Source organism: Chlamydotis macqueenii, chromosome W (genome assembly GCF_036417535.1).
Source record: "Chlamydotis macqueenii isolate bChlMac1 chromosome W, bChlMac1.mat, whole genome shotgun sequence".
NCBI lineage: Eukaryota > Metazoa > Chordata > Aves > Otidiformes > Otididae > Chlamydotis > Chlamydotis macqueenii.
In genome coordinates, this window is record NC_141592.1 from 51,877,997 (window position 1) to 51,898,439 (window position 20,443).

Below are 20,443 nucleotides of genomic sequence, written 5' to 3' on the forward strand. Positions count from 1 at the left end.
GAATCACCTCTTTCCACCGCGCTGTCAGATTCGGATCCCCGGCCCCTCCCGCCGGCGTCCCTTGCAAAGGTGCAAAAAGACTGATCTCACCCGATGCTCCATTCGGAACGAATAGGTTGGACACTGGCAGGTCTCGATGTGGCACAGGCGAAGGAGTTGACAAGGTTCCCAGTGACCCTTCTAGGCGAACCTCTAGGGCTTCCAGCCTTTTTAGTGTCTCTTGCAGCTGTGCGTCCTTCAAGCCGGATGAATGTTCATCCCCCTCTTCCTCATGCCGTGGTGGCAGGGAAGAAGGTGGTAACGGGGGATAAACCGGAGCTGTTGGCGCCGGCGAAAAGGCTCGTGACTCTGAGCCTGCACTGGCGCAGCATGGCAGGGTGCCTGGCGGTGGTACATCTGATGGTGGTGAAAAGCCTTTGGCAGTTTTTCCCTCTGGTGCCCACATATCTATAGTTATAGGGGCTGTGGCTGCATTTCCTGGAGTCCTTGCTGGGGCTCGAACCCCCCCACCCTCAGCACGAGCCGGGGCGGTGGCAGGGCTCGTTAAACCCAAGAACAGCATGCTAGTAGCGGAGGTGGACTCGCCCGCTGGAGTTAAAGCCACGGAAGCAGACGCAACGACTGAACGTTCGGCTTTCATGCTAATCAATGTTTCATTAATTAGCCTCCATACGGTGGAGAGTTTGCTCGCCTCCTTTGATCCCTTACTTATTTCATCCCACAGTTCTTTTCCTATATTTTCCCATGTCAGGAGTTCAAAAGCGTCATCAACTGTGGAGATTAATTCCCTTTTCTTTGCCCACTGCAGCAAAGCTTCTAGGACGGCCGAGTCATAACTCAGTCCTCTCATAGAGAGCATATGTTGGAGGAGCTTAACCACTGCTGACTCCTCTTTGGTCAGTGTGGACCCCATCTCCTCCCCGGCCGCTCGCCTGGCCAAGACAAGATTCCCTCCGTACCTTTTGTACCTTTTTGCGCTATAGCGACTTCCTGAGTGCCGGGGCAGCACTCGCCTTCGACCGGCTTCCGCCCCCTCTTCTTTTCCTACTTCGGTTCCGTCGGGATGTCCAACACCGATCTGAGGGTCCCTGTACCCTCTCTCCGAGGGTCCCTGTTCAGGCGCCACCTGCTGACGCGGAAGTAACGGACACTGCTGACGACCAATATGATCAAGCAAATGCCAATTTATTGTTGATACATCCCGGTTAATATAGCCCTTCTAATTCCGTATCATGCGCAAGCTCTCTACTAATTGGTTAACTATATCATGCACGCGCTCCTAGCTAAAATATGATTCGTTAAGTCTCTTTGTTCATGCGCACAGTTCTCTCCACCTGCACCCTGCTTCATGTTCAGCCCCCAGTCACGTATGCCAGCTGTTTTCCTTCTTCTCAAGGTTGCTTCGTTTACTTTCTCACAGGAAGCTGCATTACTTTCTCACAGGCGACCTCATTATTTTCTCACAGGTGGCTTCAGTACTTTCTTACAGGCAGCTTCAGTACTTTCTCACAAGCAGCTTCAGTGATGTCCTTGAGGCCTGCTGCTCACAAACATAACAATTCCATTTGGTCTGGATTGTTCACTAAGTGCCCCTGGTACTCCAGGTATCCAACACTCACTCACTCTCCCCAAACTCCGAGGGAATAGGGGAGAGATAATATAACAAAAAGGCTCAAGATTTGAGATAAGGACAGGGAGAGATCATTGAAGTTACCATTATGGGCAAAACATACTCCACTTGGGGAAAACTATTTATTTATTATTATTAATAAAACCAAAGCAGGATAATGAGGAAGAGAACAAAAACAACTTCCCCCACCCCTCCCACTTCCTGGGCTTAACTTCATTTCAATTATTTCTACCTCCTTCCCCTCCCGAGCCGCAGGAGGCGGGGAAATATGGAATGGGGGCTATGGTCAGGTCATCACATGTTGCTTTCCGCCACTCCTTCCTCCTCGGAGGAAGAAGTCCTCACATTCCTCCCCTGCTCCAGCGTGGGGTCCCTCCCACGAGCTACAGTCTTTTGTGAACTGCTCCAGTGCGGGTCATTTTCCACAGGGTGCAGTCCCTCAGGAACTGCCTGCCCCAGCGCAGGCCCTCCACAGGCCACAGCCTCCTTCGGGCATCCACCTGCCCCGATGTGGGGTCTTCCACGGGCTGCAGGTGGATCTCTGCTCCTCCATGGACCTCCATGGGCTGCAGGGGGACAACCTGCTCCACCATGGTCATCACCACAGGCTGCAGGGGAATCTTGGCCAGGAGCCGCATTACTCCTCCCCCTCCTTCACTGACCTTGGTGTCTGCAGCCATTCCTCTCACAAGAAATTCTTCACAATCAGGCTCAGGCAGATGCCTCTCAGGTTCTCCTCACTTCTCTCAGCCTGGCTGGGCTGAGTCTGGCCCAGACAGCTACCTGGTGGGAGGCCAGAGGGTGAGGGCTGCAAGGCCCACAATGCTTGTGCCTCCCCCTCTCTGCCCTCTGCTTCTTCACTTCTTCCTTTTTTATTTTTTTCTTTTCTGTTTTTCCCCTTCTTAAATGCGTTATCATAGAGACATTATCAGGGAACATTCTGTCACCAACTGGCTCGGCCCTGGCCAGCAGCGGGTCTGCCCTAGACCCGTCTGAGTCCACCGGACAAAGGGGAAACTTGTAGCAGCTTCTTGCAGAAGCTACCACCGTAGCCCCCCCTCATTAAACAAAACCAACACATTTATAATGCTAGCTGAAAATATCTGCTTTGGTGGACAAACATACATGGAAGTGCCTGACAGGCACTAAATTGAGACATAATCAAAATAATTCCTTTATAATAATAATTTGCTTTATTTGATTTTTTTTTTAATAGGAGAGCTTTTCAGTGAGTCTTTGCTTTATTCCAGAGTATTATTTACCCAGTTTAGTAAATCCTTAACTGGCAGATCAGTGTGAGCCATAATGGAGGTCTGCAAAATGATTCTGCAAATACTTAGCTGCTTTACTGAAAGCAGTTTCTCTGATGTACTGCCTTGTTACTGATACCAACACCTGCTCCAGTAAAGAATCGCATGAAGCTTTGGATCATGTGTCTCTTTCCTCTTGTCTATCATAATGAAAAATCATTTTGAAAGGATTAATGGATTTCATGCACTGCCTTAGAAAGCTGAAGGTGTTGCAGTGTACTAACAAATGCCAGTTTTGAGTGTAGCTTTGAAGCTATGATGTATGCATGGAATTTCAAAGAACTGCATCTATATACTGAGCATGGTAATTTAGCATTAGTGCTTGATGCTATGAATTGATACAACCTCTGCAGGTTATTTTGTTTTCAAGCAAAGACTTTTGACTTCTTTCGTGTGGTCTCTACCTGCTTTTCCAATTTTTATCTTGGGAAATGAAAAATTGTTTAAGTAGAAGAAGTTTGTGTCAACATTCCTTTTCTCAGTGGAATTGAGTATTTCTGCAGTGAATAATTAATGATAATCTGCTTTGTAAGACAAATGGGACCTGCTCTCTGTGGTAGTAGAATGGTGAGGCTTTGCATGATGCATGCTTTCATTGTTTGTGTTAATCTGCTTGCATGTGCCTGCTGTGAACTGGATGACTTGTCTGCATCAGTTATAAAGCAATACTTGTTTTCTGGTTCTTCTAACAGATAAGTATTCTTGATATAATTTTCATTTTTTTCCCTTTGGCTACTAAACCATAATTGCCTGAGACAGCTTTGTGAACATGATCTGTAAATGCACATGCTTCAGATTTGTGTTATGTGCTGTTTGGTCTACTGTATTTACTCCTTGGTTGCAAATAGTTAAAACTGCCTAAATGCATTTTATCTAACACCTTTTATTTTATTTTGCTTTTATTTTGTGAACTAAATTAACTGAGCATTGACTATAAGGGTAATGTTGAAAGAAAAGGATTTAATTCAAATGCAGAATATAATTAACGAGATTTTCTAATTCTAAGATTACATCTATGCTTGTAAGTACTAGAGCAGTACTATTAAGATGTGACTTTGATTAAATCTTCAAATAGGGACATTAAAAAATTTCACTTCTTAAGCTTAAATCCAGATTTTTCATAGATATGTCAACATTTGCTGTCCTTAGTTAAAATGCTCTGACCTCAATGCAATGGATATTTTGGCTACATTTTAAAATTGATCTGTTCATTAAGTCATATTCTGTTGAAATGCAATTTTACCTTCTTTCTAGTGTGTACAACTTAAACAGAAAATAGACTGAGTGCCCACTGTCAAACTGACTGTAGTAAAAGCACATTCAAAGTTATCTTAATATGTGTAGCATATGATTAAGTAAACATTGAAGTTATCAGGAAAACAGTGAAGTTTGGTTTAGATTTGCATTTGGAGGAAATTTAAACACGTTTTATGATGCTTCGAGGTGTTATATGAGTCTTATAAAATGCTCTCTTGACATTTATGCTTATTAAATATTCCTGAAATTAAACATAACATTTGTCCTGGTTTTGGCAGAGATGGAGTTAATTTTCCTCTCAGTAGCTGACATCTTTTGGATTTCCTATTTGAAGAATGTTGATAAACACACTGATGTTGTTAGTTGTTGCTAAAGAGACCAAGGTCACTGTTCCGCTTCCCAGGTTTTGCTAATGTGCAGGTACAGGAAGCTGGGAGGGATATAGCCAGAATAGTTGACCCAAACTGGCCAAAGAGAGTATTCCATGCCATAAATGTCACGTTCAGTACTTAAGTGGGGGGCAGGCTGGTGAGCTGGCTCTTTTTCTCTTGCTATTTGGAATCATTCGGGATCATTTACAGGTTTTTTTTTTTCTTTCCGTGATTGCTGCTCAAGACAGGCTGTATCAGTCATCGGGTGGTCGGGTGGTGAGAAATTGTGCATCATTCATTGTTTTTTATTATTGTTGTTGGTGGTTTTTTTCCTATTATTATTATAATTGTTATATATATAAAAAATTATTTTTTCCTTTGTTATGCTAGTAAACTGTCTTTATCTCAACTCACCAGTTTTCTTTTCCTGATTCTCTCCCCCATCCCCTGGGGAGGAGGAGGGTGATTGAGCAGCTGTGTGGTACTCTATTGCTCACTGTAGCTAAACCGCGACAGCACTGAATGCCTAAAACTCTTAATTGTTCTTTTAAAAATCTATGAACTTAAAGTTCATATAAAGAGCCAAAAGCCCTTACTTGAGTATTTGCAAAAAAACCTAATCAAAGCATCATTATTTGTTTTGTTATACTTAAAATTAAAATCCAGTGAATTAAGGTATAATCTTTGCACTGTAACACAAGTGCATTGCAATTCAAAATGTAGTCCAGTATACAAAATATGTTACCAAAGCCAGGTATACTACTTAACACTTGAACTGATATTCTAGAAGAGCCCCATGTATCCAGTGTGAATGTTTTTAATAAAAAGCCTATTCCAATAGATATTTTAAAGCTATTCTTTAAAATAAATAGTAGGATTAATTCTTAAAAAATCGAGCTTTTAGTACTTCTGTTGCTACACTTATGTAGCTGTTTTTCCTGGATGCTTGCTCTGTATGCATGATTTATAGCAGAAATTTCTAAATGCGTCTTGCCTTCTATCATTTCATTCTAAGCCATCATTAAAAAAACTTCTATTTCTGCTGTTTCAGATAAGTTCCAATATTTCTATTTGTTTTGCTAAATTAAGCAATGAACTTAAGATATGCCTTATTAAATCTTTTGAACTTATGAGTGCTCTTTTTTTTTTTCAATTTTAAGTTGATGATCACTTAGCCATCTTCCACCAAGACCTGGAGTACCTTTTTCTAACTATACTTTCATTTCTTGGTTATATTTATTTTTCTACTTTGCTTCTACTTTTGATACCTATCCTGTTTGTCTTTCTTCTGTTTCCTCAATGCTTTGTTGTCTTCTACCTCATTTTTTAAATGGGCCAGATAGAAACTGACTCTTACCTCCTTCTTACTTGTTTTTGCTGGGTAATCTCATTCAGTCATGTTTATTCAGGAATTGTGTTAACAGCTCTGGAACTCACATTTTTCTTTTCAGTCTTCATTTCTCCAAAACTGTGTTTCTCTGCCACTGCTCCTTTGTAACCCAAACATACATACTCTGTCCTGCACACTTGCAGTATTGTCCAAATTCTCCTGTTTCAACCAGATTCAACTTTTTGTCCTTTCTTCCTTCTTTTAATACTTAAGTTCATTTGCATCTTAATTTATCAGCACTTTCCTGCCTTCCCAAAACCTATGCTGTTTTCAATTTTTCCACAAAAGTACAACAGCTAGACTTTCATCATTGTTTCTTTCTTGTTCCATATAATTTGTTCTGTCTCCCCTTCTCTTTGCCCCATCTGAATTTCTCTGCCACTACAGAATTTCCTATTCCTGCCAAAGATCCTTCACAATATTCTCTGTCTACTCGATCAAGTTCATCTATTAACAGTATTTCAGATATTACTCTGTCACAAAAATTTTGCAACTGACCCATGCCAACAGAGAGGAGAGGCTAGGACGCAAAGTGTAGAATTAGAAGAGCAATTGTTTATTCATGCTCATGAGGTGTCCCATTCAAATTGGGACACACCAAATGTGATTTTACACATGGTTCTTATACCTTTCAAGTGTTTAGATACAATATGATTTGACCAGTCACTAGTTAACACACACATACTACTGTTTTACAAAGCAACTATAATTCTATGGCATCATCATCCATCTGCTTTTTTTCTTTATCTAGATGTCCCTGGAATCGGTCTTGCTACAGTTACTTGCCTGTGATGCCAGATAATGGGAGGATTTCACATAGGTGTTGGAGGCTAGGATGCTAGTGTTATCTCAATAGTCCAGGGGTATTCTTCAGGATGGGGGCTGTCCTTCTTGCAATGAACTGGGGTCCTTTAGTCGTGCTTACTTAACCATGACTATTGTTCTGGTTTTGTTAGTGAGGGGGGGGCCTAAGGTGGTAGCTTCTGTAGGAAGCTGCTAGAAGTCGCTCCCCTTTGTTCAGTGGACTTGGCCGGGCCTAGGGCGGACCCGCTGCTGGCCAAGGCCGAGCCAATTGGTAGCAGAATGTCCCGTGATAACACCTCTGCGATAACGTATTTAAGTAGGGGAAAACAGGAAAAAGAGGAGGAGAAGATGTGAAGCAGCTGAGCGGGGGGCAGAGAGGGGGAGGCGCGAGCCTCATGGGCCTTGCAGGCCTCACCCTCTGGCCTCCCGCCGGGCAGCCGACTGGGCCCGACTCGGCCCGGCCCGGCTGCAAGAAGTGGAGAGGAGATGAGAAGTGAATAAGATGTAAAAAGGATCCTGAGAGACGTCTGCCAGCCTGTTGTGAGGAACGGCTGCAGACGCCAAGGTCAGTGAAGAAGGAGGGGGAGGAGTAATACGGCTTCTGGCCAAGATTCCTCTGCAACTCGTGGTGAAGACCACGGTGGAGTGGGTTGTCCCCCTGCAGCCCATGGAGGTCCACGGAGGGGCAGAGATCCACCTGCAGCCCGTGGAGGACCCCACGCCAGAGCAGGTGGAGGCCTGAAGGAGGCTGTGGCCCGTGGAGGGCCCGCTGGGACAGCTGTTCTAGAGGGACTGCACTCCGTGGAAGAGATGACCCACGCCGGAGCAGTTTCACAAAGGACTGTGGCCCGTGGGAGGGACCCCACGCTGGAGCAGAGGAGGAATGCGAGGAGTTCTTCCCCTGACGATGATACAGTGGCGTAAAACAACGCGTGATGAACTGACCGCGACCCCCATTCCCTTTTCCCCCCCCGTGCCGCTCGGGAGGGGAAGGTAGTAGAGATAATGTTAAGCATGGGAAGAGGGAGGGGTGGGGGGAGGTTATCTTGTTCCCTGTCTCATTCTCCTGCTAATTTTAGAAATAAATGAATAGTTTTCCCCAAGTCGAGTCTGTTTTGCCCGTGACGGTAACTTTAAGGATTTCTCCCTGTCCTTATCTCAAACCTTGAGCCGTTTTTCTTATATCATCTCCCCCTATTCTCTCGGAGGGTGGGGGGAGTGAGAGAGAGACTGCGTAGTCTGGTCCCGATCGGGGCTGAACTACGACAGTTTCTTTTTTTCTTTATCTAGATGTCCCTGGAATCGGTCTTGCTACAGTTACTTGCCTGTGATGCCAGATAATGGGAGGATTTCACATAGGTGTTGGAGGCTAGGATGCTAGTGTTATCTCAATAGTCCAGGGGTATTCTTCAGGATGGGGGCTGTCCTTCTTGCAATGAACTGGGGTCCTTTAGTCGTGCTTACTTAACCATGACTATACATGGTTATGACTATACAATGTAAACTGTATATCCTAAGAAAGTTCATACAATTTCATACTATAAAGACTAGTTGGTACAATAGTTAGGGAATGAGATTTTCCAACACTGTCTTACATTCTCTTTCAGGGTTTTTCTTCTTGTTTGCTGTGTATGGGTCATTTTACATTAAACTTTAGGGAAATATTTTTCTTCCAGTTCTTCAGTATCTGCTTCTGTTTCACTTGTGAGGACATTTGTCAATCTTAATAGTTTTAGATCTTTTTCATGCTATTTTAATCAAGAGATGTTTTTTATTTTTTGCATTATTTAATTAGTTACTATAGTTGTCTTTTCCTCTTGCTTTCAGTATCTCACCTTGTTTTATGTAGACTTTTGTTCTTTGTCAAAAATAATTTCAGTCTAGTATAAAGAATATTGCTAAAGAAGTCTGGAACAAGCAAAAAAAACTATAACAGTAATTATCTAGTTTTCTATGATCTCTACTTATTTTGTTGCTTTTAAAACTAAAATGACACTATTTTAATAATTGGAAGGATTAACTGAGGCTGTTGATTGATTGTATTAAAACCAAACCATGTTAATCCCTTGATTAATTGTAGAGTACTGTAAGTTTTTTGAATGCTATGTGAAAATTTCTTGGTACCCCTTTTTTGAACCCTTAAATATATGTTGTCTTGCTCTTTTGGGGGCACATAAGTTGCAGATAACTACTTTTTCCCAGATCATTATGATAAGAAAAATAGATTCATATTAACTTTACAGATGCTACATCAACATCTTAAACTTGCAGACACAATCTGAGTTATTAAGCCCTTGCTGCTTCCTGACAAGAAACAAATTGTCTGATTTTAGAGGAGATTACATTAAACTTGTTTTCATTTTTTCTTTTTTTATTAAAAGCACTCAGTACTCTAGTTTTGTGTGTGGTTTGGTTTTTAGACTGAATCTGGCTATGGATCAGAGTCAAGTTTACGACGCCATGGTTCCATGGTGTCTCTTGTTTCTGGAGCAAGTGGATACTCTGCAACATCCACCTCTTCATTCAAGGTTAGTGAATTACATTTTCTTAGTATTGGTGTGTAAATAACACACACAACTGGAAATGAAATAAGCTACGTGAAGACTTACTCACATAATTATAGGAAAAAAACCCCAAATATTTGGTTAATTATAAGTTTTAGTAATTCAGCATGTGATGAAGAACAGATTATACAGGAAGCTTTTTCATGCCTCTGTGCAGTTGTCCCTTTTAAACTATGGTGTAATTTTCAAATGGCAAGAAAATCAAATCTGTGGGAGGATTTATTAACCTTTCCTAGCATACTTCTGAGAATATCAGGGCTTCTAAATGAAAGGAAATGCTGATTCTGTGACTTAACAAATTTGATTATACTGATTGACAAATGATGGCTTTCCTTGTTTTCATGTGTATAAATATTTAACATTTGAACTTGGATGGGCTGTACTTCTGGGAGAGCAGAAGAGGAGCAGCAAAAGGGAGGAGTAAAGATTAGAACAAAGATCTTAAACTAGAACTGAAGCTTTTTTTCAGGCAAATAGGTGTAAGCCTGGTAGCATGCAAGATTGTGTTTTTAATAAGCTTTTATTGAATGCTCTAAAGTAGCAGATATAGTCAAGAGAAAAAATTGAGATCAGAGGACAAAATGAGTAAGAAACTTTTATAGTTTCTTATGTTGTTCTAACATTAACAGTATTTCATAGCTGCTGCTATCTGAAATGTCTTTAGTGTATTTGAAGAATTTGTTCTTCATAATCGCATAAATCCTTTTTGGGGGGGCATTGAACTATTGCTGAGTATGTAGAAGCATTTGAGCCTTTTTTCTCTTGTATTTTCAGAAGGGCCATAGCTTATGTGAGAAGCTTGCAGAAATGGAAACCTTTAGAGACATCTTGTGTAGACAAGTTGATACTTTACAGAAATACTTTGATGTCTGTGCAGATGCAGTTTCCAAAGATGAACTCCAAAGGGATAAAGGTAAAACTGTAATTGAAAACTCTTATCTCCATAGAATTTAATTTTTACACAGTAATACCCCTTGAAATAGTTACTATAGCATTTGATACCATATAAGTAAAATATGTATCTTAAATTTACTCTTTAGTAATGAGATCAATCATAGATATTTCTGCATTAACAGTGTTAACTATTTTCACTTCAGAAGTTGGATTCCCATAAAAATCTGCTTAACTTAAATATTAACCTGTAGCTGTCAACTGTATAAAATAAATGTTCTTTCAAGCATTCAATGTTATAGAACAATAATTGTTTACCCTCATTAGATGAATTCAAGTTAGTTTACCGCTGTGTCCATTACCTTTATTTTGAAAAACAATATGATATTAGTTTTGATAGGAACAATACATTCTTTAAAAAAGGCAAAGGTTCTGCCATAATAAATGCTCCTGAGATGTGTTAGCTGCAACTAGAGCACTGCGTGCACACTTGAGGTCCTAGTAGACTCAGGTGTGGATGCCTATGTATCTCTGACTTGTTCTTCCCAGAGCATAGCTTATTGTCATATTCATGTACTCGCCTGAGGCATTTATATTCATCCCCACATTTATTCTGGCAGCCTGAAACTTTTAGTAGTGAGAAAACAGTAGATAAGTACCATTCCACTTCTTTGAGAATTTTCTAGTGTAAGAGTAGATAGTTGCTCAGTTGTGGCTCCCTGCTTATTCAGTTGTAACACTGAGATAATGTTCTTCTTACCATTGAATCAAGTGCTAAATTTCAACACTGAGCAAATGTTAATCTCCTGATGGTTTCTGACAGTAATGTTGATAGTAATCTCGGGTGAAAAAAAAAGGAGGGAGGGGTCATGACTGTTGTTATAGGAAAAAATCTTAAATGCTACTTAGCTATGAAGATGCTCTTAATTCTTTATTGCACACTAAAGAATTGGGAAAGCTTTCTCACTCCCATAACACACTCTCTCTCTCAAATTTAGTGGTAGAAGATGATGATTTCCCTACAATGCGTTCTGATGGGGATTTTTTACATAGCAGTAACAGCAGTAAGGAAAAATGTAAGTATGATAACTTTTTCACTGAAATTTCATATGAATGGTATGATAAGCCTGATAAAAGATGGGTATTTATTCTCTTTTCTAAGCAGAAAATGACAAGAATACTTATTTGAATGTATGTGACAGGACGTTCTTATTTGTGTTAAGATAATAATGAAAAGCAGCTAAGGAATGATAATCTGAGTTATTCTTAACTCACAGAAATATTAATGCAATCCTGTCAAACTGGAATTTCCTATTCTGTATCCAAAGCCATTTCCACTACAAAATTCTGTTGAAACAACTGCGTCATTCGGATATTGGGAACTGAGATTTATCACAGGCAGTTGCAGTTTTTCTTGCGTTATATGCTTTTCAAAACTGTATTTTCCAATGATATGATGAACAGAATTCTGATTTTTGTTCTTATCTTAAATGATCTGGTTATAGTCATTGTACTCACTGCATCCATGCAGTAAATGTGAAGAACTCCTGCAAGTCTTGCTGTTTTAGAAATCTGATATTTCTGGCCTGCCAGAAGTTGTGTATGCATTTAAAATTTATTTGCATTCTTCTTATACTTTCTCTTGTTTCCTGACTGAAATTATTTCAGTATTTGCATTCTCTAGTTGTTGACAATTTAGTATTTGTTAGACTTTGGTTCACAAAACTTTGAAGCAGTCCAGTTTCAAATCACCAAAAGAAGTATTTTAAAAAATGTAGACACTTTCTTCAAGAACCTGGAAAATATATAGGCAAAATAAGCCTTTTCTGTCTTCTTTTTCTTTTTAACTGGCTCTAGTTCCCCATATGTTGCATGTTTCCTTGCTGTATTTAAGCGCTCTTTCTAGATTATTGCCAAAACTGTTACAAGGAAAGGAAATGGAAGGAACTTTCAGTATACTTCCAGAGAATTAATCATATGAGTAGATTTTTAAAATTATATGAAGTGCTTGCTCTGCTATGGATTAATTGTAGTGCTAATTTCAGAGTTTAAGTAGTGTATAACTTTGAAGTTTTGAATAAATTTTCTTACCTCTTATCAGCAAAGATAAGCAAGCTTGCAACACTCACCTATAAGCAAGTCCACAGTTTCACTAACCCTGTTTTATATGTAAAAGTCTACATTTTTGAGGACTGTTAAGTCAGAACAAACTTCAGAAAACTGAAAAGCCTTCTTTAAAAAATGTTAAGTGAGAATTTAATTTCACTGCATGATTCATTTTGAAAAAGAGATCTTTGTTAAACTTAATTTTTGTAGAATGATGTAGGAGTTTCTGCTTAATTTACCTTTAGAAAATTTCTTCATATCTGCGTTCTTCTGGTGTATCCGCTATAGATACACATTCGATATGTGGAATGTCATTAGGAAAGTCTGTATCTTTAGTACATCTGGTCATTTTAGAACATTTAAATGCAAAGCAACTTCATCTTTTTATCACATGTTTATCAGGAATTTGAAGTGATATCCACATTCCTCTTGTAAAAAGTTCTGTTATCAAGTCTTTAGGAACTTATGTGCTAAGAAATTGCTATATATTATGGGTACCTGTATATAAACTCACTTACTGTAGCTCACTACAGAAAATAATTTCTGCAACCCTTTGATTTCTGCAAAACTTCTAATTTACGTTCTTATGAATCCTGATTCCATTAAATTTACTTTCCGTCAGTTATTTCTGTTAAAAGCTTTATCTTCATTTTAGTTTTTCTATGCCTCTGTTTTCTAAGGGATAAATTCATTAAAGATTTAGTAGCTGAGTGCTGCAAAGCTTGTTTAGAAATGAAACATTAGACTCTGTGCCCTAAAGTGGAATCATAAGTGATGCAGTGGGAGAAGTAGGTGTCTCAGGTCGAGACACCCATACCTGTGTATTGAGCGGAAAATTACTCGGACTAACTGATAATGAAAGATTTATCTTAAACTTCACCCTTTTCTGAAGCTTTGCCTCAGAGCAGCTGTTGATTCTTCGGTTTCTCAAGTTTCAGGTTCCCTTCTTGAAGTCTCTGTCCAGTCATGGAAAGACTGGAACAATCTTTTTAACTGTAGCTGAGAATCACAGAATCATTTAAATTGGAAAAGACATTTAAGATCATTGAGTCCAATCATAAACCTAGTACTACCAACTCCACCACTAAACCGTGTCCCTAAGAGCCACATCTACGTGTCTTTTGAATACCTCCAGGGATGGTGACTCCACCACTTCCCTGGACAGCCTGTTCCAATGCCTGACAACCCTTTCAGTGAAGAAATTTTTCCTAATATCCAATCTAAACCTCCCCTGCTGCAACTTGAGGCTGCTTCCTCTCATCCTGTCACTTCTTACTTGGGAGAAGAGACCAACACCCACCTCACTACAACCTCCTTTCAGATAGTTGTAGAGAGCAATAATGTCTCCCCTGAGCCTCCTTTTATCGAGGCTAAACAACCCCAGTTCCCTCAGCTGCTCCTCATAAGACTTGTGCTCTGGACCCTTCATTAGCTTCATTGCTCTTCTTTGGACACACTCCAGCACCTCAATGTCTGTCTTGTAGTGAGTGGCCCAAAACTGAACACGGTATTCAAGGTGCGTGCTCACCAGTGCCAAGTAGAAAGGGACAATCACTAGGTGGTAAGTCATTAGCTTGCCCCATGGCATAGCAGGAGCTACTTTAACTTGCTGGGCTCAGTCAGCTTCAACATGGGTGTTGCTTCTACTTTCTAATATTTTTGAAATTAATATGTAGTGTTTGATTTGTTATTCTGTCAAACTACATAAAAGTTTGACATAGAATAGGTACTTTTTGGGACTTTTGACAAGGGCATGTAGTAATAGGACAAGGGGTAATAGCTTTAAACTGAAAGAGGGTAGATATAGATTAGATATAAGGAAGAAATTTTTTACTGTGAGGGTGGTGAGACACTGGAACAGGTTGCCCAGAGAAGTTGTGGATGCCCCATCCCTGGAAGTGTTCAAGATGAGGTTGGACGGGGCTTTGAGCGGCCTGGTCTAGTGGAAGGTGTCCCTGCCCAGGGTAGGGGGCTTGGAACTAGATGACCTTTAAGGTCCCCTCCAATCCAAACCATTCTATGATTATATTATTTTTTTGTCACACATTTTAAGTGACTTGTTGTTGTAGTTCAGCCCTGATTGGGACCAGACTACGCAGTCTCTCTCTCACTTCCCCCACCCTCTGAGAGAATAGGAGGAGATGATATAAGGAAAATGGCTCAAGGTTTGAGATAAGGACAGGGAGAAATCCTTAAAGTTACCGTCACGGGCAAAACAGACTCCACTTGGGGAAAGCTATTCATTTATTATTAAAACCAAAGCAGGATAATGAGACAGAGAACAAGATAACTTCCCCCCACCCCTCCCTCTTCCCAGGCTTAACATTATCTTTACCACCTTCCCCCTCCCCAAGCAGAACAGGGGGGAAGAGGGAATAGACGTTACAGTCAGTTCATCACATGTTGTTTTATGCCACTGCTTCATTGTCGGGGGAAGAACTCCTCACATTCCTCCTCTGCTCCATCATGGGGTCCTTCCCACAGGCTGCAGTCCTCCATAAAACTGCTCCAACATGGGTTATTTCTTCCACAGGGTGCAGTCCCTCCAGAACAGCTGCCCCAGCGGGCCCTCCATTGGCCACAGCCTCCTTCGGGCATCCACCTGCCCCGATGTGGGGTCTTCCACGGGCTGCAGGTGGATCTCTGCTCCTCCATGGACCTCCATGGGCTGCAGGGGAACAACCTGCTTCACCATGGTCTTCACCACGGGATGCAGAGGAATCTTGGCCAGGAGCCGCATTACTCCTCCCCCTCCTTCTTCACTGACCTTGGCGTCTGCAGCCATTCCTCTCACAATAAATTCTTCACAACAGGCAGGCAGACGCCTCTCAGGATCTCTTCACATCTCATCTCCTCTCCACTTCTTGCAGCTGGGCTGGTCCGAGTTGGGCCCAGAGGGCCACCCGGCAGGAGGCCAGAGGGTGAGGCCTGCGAGGCCCACAAGGCTTGCGCCTCCCCCTCTCTGCCCCTGCTCAGCTGCTTCACATCTTCTCTACCTTTTTTTTTTCCCAGTTTTCCCCTTCTTAAATACATTATCACAGAGGTGTTATAATGGAATATTCTGCTACCAATTGGCTCGGCCTTGGCCAGCAGCGGGTCCGCCCTAGGCCCGGCTGAGTCCACTGAACAAAGGGGAGCAACTTATAGCAGCTTCTTACAGAAGCTACCACCTTAGGCCTCCCATCACTAAATAAAACCAGAACACTTGTTTAAATAGCCTTAGCAACAGATGACCTGGTTGACGGCATGAAGTAGTTATTGGAACTGCAAGACCCCACAGTACTTGGATAATTCAACCTGGGGGACTTCAACCACCCTGACATCTGTTGGAGAGACAACACGGCAGGGCACAGGCAGTCCAGGAGGTTCCTGGAATGCGTGGACGATAACTTCCTCCTGCAGGTGATAGAGGAGCTGACAAGGAGAGGTGCCATGCTCGACCTTGTTCTCACCAACAGGGAGGGGCTGGTGGGGGATGTGAAAGTGAAGGACAGCCTTGGCTGCAGTGACCATGACATGGTGGAGTTCAAGATCCACGGGGCAGAGAGGAAACTACACGGCAAGCTCTCTGCCCTAGACTTCAAGAGGGCGGACTTCGGCCTCTTCAGGGACCTGATGAGCAAAGTGCCATGGGAGGCGGCCCTGGAGGGAAGAGGGGCCCAGGAAAGTTGGTCCACATTCAAGGAGCACCTCCTCCAAGCTCAACAGAGGTGCATCCCAATGAAGAACAAGTCAGGCAAAAAGGCCAGGAGGCCCATGTGGATGAGCAAGGAGCTCCTGGATTAACTGAAAGTGAAGAAGGAAGCCTATAGAGGGTGGAAGCGGAGACAGGTAGCCTGGGAGGACTACAAAGAGGCTGTGCGAGTGGCCAGGGATAAGGTAAGGAAGGCCAAAGCCCTGGCAGAACTGAATCTGGCCAGGGATATAAAGAGCAACAAGAAGGGCTTCTATAGGTATGTAGGGGACAAAAGAAAGTCCAAGGAGATTGTAGGCCCCCTCCGGAAGGAAACCGGTGTCCTGGTTACCCAGGACATGAAGAAGGCTGAGGTACTCAATGACTTTTTTTGCCTCAGTCTTCACCGATAAGGGCTCTTGTCTCGCCACCCAAGCTGCGAAAGGCACAAGCAGGGACTGCGAGGATGAAGAACCGCCCACTGTTCTCGAAGAGCAGGTTCGAGATCATCTGAGAAACTTAAAGGTACACAAGTCCATGGGACCTGATGAGATCCATCCGCGGGTCCTGAGGGAACTGGCGGATGAAGTTGACAAGCCGCTAGCCATCGTATTTGAGAAGTCATGGCGGTCTGGTGAGGTCCCCAATGACTGGAAGAGAGGGAACATAACCCCAATTTTTAAAAAGGGGAACAAGGAGGACCCGAGCAACTACAGGCCTGTCAGCCTCACCTCTGTGCCTGGCAAGGTCATGGAGCAGATTCTCCTGGAAACCATGCTAAGGCACATGGAGAGCAAGGAGGTGGTTGGTGACAGCCAACATGGCTTCACCAAGGGCAGATCGTGCCTGACCAATTTGGTGGCCTTCTGTGATGGGATTACAGCATTGGTGGACAAGGGACGAGCAACGGACATCATCTACCTGGACTTGTGCAAAGCTTTTGACACTGTCCCGCACGACATCCTTCTCTCTAAACTAGAGAGACATGGGTTTGATGGACGGACCACTCGGTGGATAAGGAGTTGGCTGGATGACCGCACTCAGAGAGTGGTGGTCAACAGCTCGATGTCCAAGTGGAGATCGGTCACGAGTAGCGTCCCTCAGGGGTCTGTGTTGGGCCTGGCCCTGTTCAACATCTTTGTCGGTGACACAGACAGTGGGATAGAGTGGACCCTCAGCAAGTTTGCCGACAACACCAAGCTGTGTGGTGCCATCGACACTCTGGAAGGGAGGGATGCCATCCAGAGGGACCTTGGCAGGCTGGAGAGGTGGGCCCGTGCCAGCCTCATGAAGTTCAACCAGACCAAGTGCAAGGTCCTGCACCTGGGTCATGGCAATCCCAGGCACAAATACAGGCTGGGTGGGGAATGGATGGAGAGCAGCCCTGAGGAGAAGGACTTGGGAGTGCTGGTGGATGAGAAGCTCAACATGAGCTGGCAATGTGCCCTTGTTGCCCAGAAGGCCAACCGCATCCTGGGCTGCATCAAGAGAAGCGTGGCCAGCAGGTCGAGGGAGGTGATTCTCCCCCTCTACTCTGCCCTGGTGAGACCCCACCTGGAGTACTGTGTCCAGTTCTGGAGCCCCCAACATAAGAAGGACGTGGACCAGTTGGAGAAGGTCCAGAGGAGGGCCACGAAGATGATAAAAGGGCTGGAGCACCTTTCCTATGAGGACAGGCTGAGAGAGTTGAGGCTGTTCAGCCTGGAGAAGAGGAGGCTCCGGGGAGACCTTATAGCAGTCTTCCACTACCTAAAGGGGGCCTACAAGAAAGATGGGGAGAGGCTGTTCATTAGGGCCTGTTGTGACAGGACGAGGGGTAATGGTTTTAAGATAGAGGGAGGTAGATTTAGATTGGATATTAGGAAAAAAAATTTTTATAATGCGAGTTGTAGAACACTGGAACAGGTTGCCCAGAGAGGTGGTGGAAGCCCCATCTCTGGAAACGTTCAAGGCCAGGTTGGATGAATCTCTGAGCAACCTGATCTAGTTGGGGATGTCCCTGCTCCTTGCAGGGGGGTTGGACTAGATGACCTTTGAAGGTCCCTTCCAAGTCTAACCATTCTATGATTCTATGAATTCAATACATTTGATATTTTTATATCATACCTATTTACGTTGAGGTTTTGAAATCTATAATTACCTTCTTAAAGCAACCTTGAAATGTTACCTTTTGGGTTTGATCGCTTTGTGAAATTAGCTGTCAAACTGCTATTGTTACAAAGTGTTCCTACTCCCTCCACCCACATGATTTGAAGAGTGCAGAGTAATACAGCGTTACAAGCAGACTTGAAATAGAGTATAGCAAGATGAAACTGAAGGGATGTGTTCCTCCTTTTGAATCTCTTTTCTTATCCTGTGGAGAGCTGAAAATTATTAGCACTTTTGATTGTTATTTTTAAATTAACTTTCTAGCCAGTCTATTTTCTTCAAATAGTTATAATATAGAGAATACATGTAAAATGCTTGTTTGAGTTAAAGGTGAATGATTCATGTTTGATTTTAGTGTTTCCAGATGTGACACCCAAAGGAATTAATGGTATAGACTTTAAAGGAGAAGCTATAACTTTCAAGGCAACTACTGCTGGAATCCTTGCTACGCTCTCTCATTGTATCGAACTCATGGTAAAACGTGAAGAAAGCTGGCAAAAAAGATTAGATAAGGTAATATAATTTTCCTTTTACTTTTGTTGAAAAAAATGTTTAGCTTGAAATTGAAATTTCAAGTTAGCTGTTTTTAATTTTTTTATTCGGGGTATTGCTTTTATTTTTATGTACAACAATTATTAATTTTAGGTGCTTTCATTATTTATTACTCCTATAAAACCTCATCCTGACTGTTGGTGATACAGTAACATTATCCATCATAGTCCTTCTTTACCCAGCCCTTGTTCAGATAGTCAGATAGTATCCCTATATGTTTTTTTATCTATAAAGAACCTGATAGTATTCTACAGTAATAAGTGTATTGCTTGCAGCCTCCTAAAAGAGACCTAATTATCTATGCTTGCAAAATGATGTAAAAATCTCTAAAATATTTTAATTGTGATAAGAGATGGTAACAGTACTGAGGAGAATAACCAGTTCTGACTTTAAAGGTCTAAGATACAATTATTTCACTTACCTTTAGGAAATTGAAGAGATTAATTTAAGTCATGTTTCATACCAATTGGTTAATTTTTTTAGGGAGGTGTGTGGTGTTATCTGTTATTATCTGTGGTATTAATTGTGGTATTATCTGTTATTCCAATGGCAGTGATACTTCATGGTAAGCCTACTCAACCACTATAGCAGCTCAAAAGAAGCAGTGTCTTTTCTCTTCAGATGAGATATACTAGGAACATGGCTAAGTTGTACTTCAGGCTTTGATTTCTAGAATCCTGCCATCACTGGCTGGTGTCCTGTACAGTCCTTTAGCTGTTGTTTTGTTGTTTTTAATTTAACATTAAATTAAGAGGGGGAAGATAACCCCCTCTTAAGAAGAGGGGGAACATAACCCCCATTTTTAAAAAGGGGAACAAGGAGGACCTGGGTGACAACAGGCTGGTCAGCCTCACCTCTGTGCCTGGCAAGGTCATGGAGCAGATTCTCCTGGAAAGCGTGCTAAGGCACATGAAGAGCAAGGAGGTGGTTGGTGACAGCCAACATGGCTTCACCAAGGGCTGATCGTGCCTGACCAATTTGGTGGCCTTCTATGACGGGGTGACAGCATCAGTGGACAAGGGCCGAGCAACGGATATCATCTACCTGGACTTGTGCAAGGCTTTTGACGCTATCCCGCATGACATCCTTCTCTCTAAACTGGAGAGACACGGGTTTGATGGATGGACCACTCGGTGGATAAGGAGTTGGCTGGATGGCCACACTCAGAGAGTGGTGGTCAATGGCTCAATGTCCAAGTAGACTGGTGATGAGTGGCGTCCCTCAGGGGTCCGTGTTGGGCCCAGCCCTGTTCAACATCTTTGTCAGCGACATGGACACTGGGATAGAGTGCACCCTCAGCAAGTTTGCCGACGAGACCAAGCTATGTGGTGCCGTGCACACGTTGGAGGGGAGGGATGCCATCCAGAGGGACCTTGACAGGCTGGAGAGGTGGGCCCGTGCAAACCTCATGAAGTTCAACCAGGCCAAGTGACGTGCGGATCAAACTCTACAACTCGGAGAGAGTTATAAAGCAGGCATGTTTATTTGGCGCCGGGTGCGTGGGGGATCGCTCCTCCAAAAGCACGCACACCAACAGCACATTTTACCAATAATTTATACAGTGCAGGTATACCTATTCATAGGATTGCACAATACAGACATACATATGCATAAGTGAGGCAGGGTTATTAAAAAAAAAACAAAACACTTGCGTTAGCATGTCAGATCTGTCTCTGGTGGTCGTTTACTTCTTCAGGGGTCTTATCTTCCTCTTGATGAACTTTAGTCATTCACCCATGCTCTCCTT

The 20,443-nt window shown here is 42.6% G+C and overlaps 1 protein-coding gene across 3 annotated transcripts in view; it reads left to right on the top strand.

Annotated features, from left to right (window-relative positions):
• Positions 1 to 20,443, top strand: part of LOC147596804 (ceramide transfer protein-like) — a 129,257-nt gene that overhangs the window by 72,018 nt on the left and 36,796 nt on the right. For all 3 annotated transcript variants that reach the window (XM_086769541.1, XM_086769542.1, XM_086769543.1), the window contains 4 exons: positions 9,183 to 9,290; positions 10,101 to 10,239; positions 11,216 to 11,293; positions 18,500 to 18,657. In XM_086769541.1, coding sequence (XP_086625667.1) covers positions 9,183 to 9,290; positions 10,101 to 10,239; positions 11,216 to 11,293; positions 18,500 to 18,657 — 483 coding nt within the window. The remainder of the gene's footprint in view (positions 1 to 9,182; positions 9,291 to 10,100; positions 10,240 to 11,215; positions 11,294 to 18,499; positions 18,658 to 20,443) is intronic.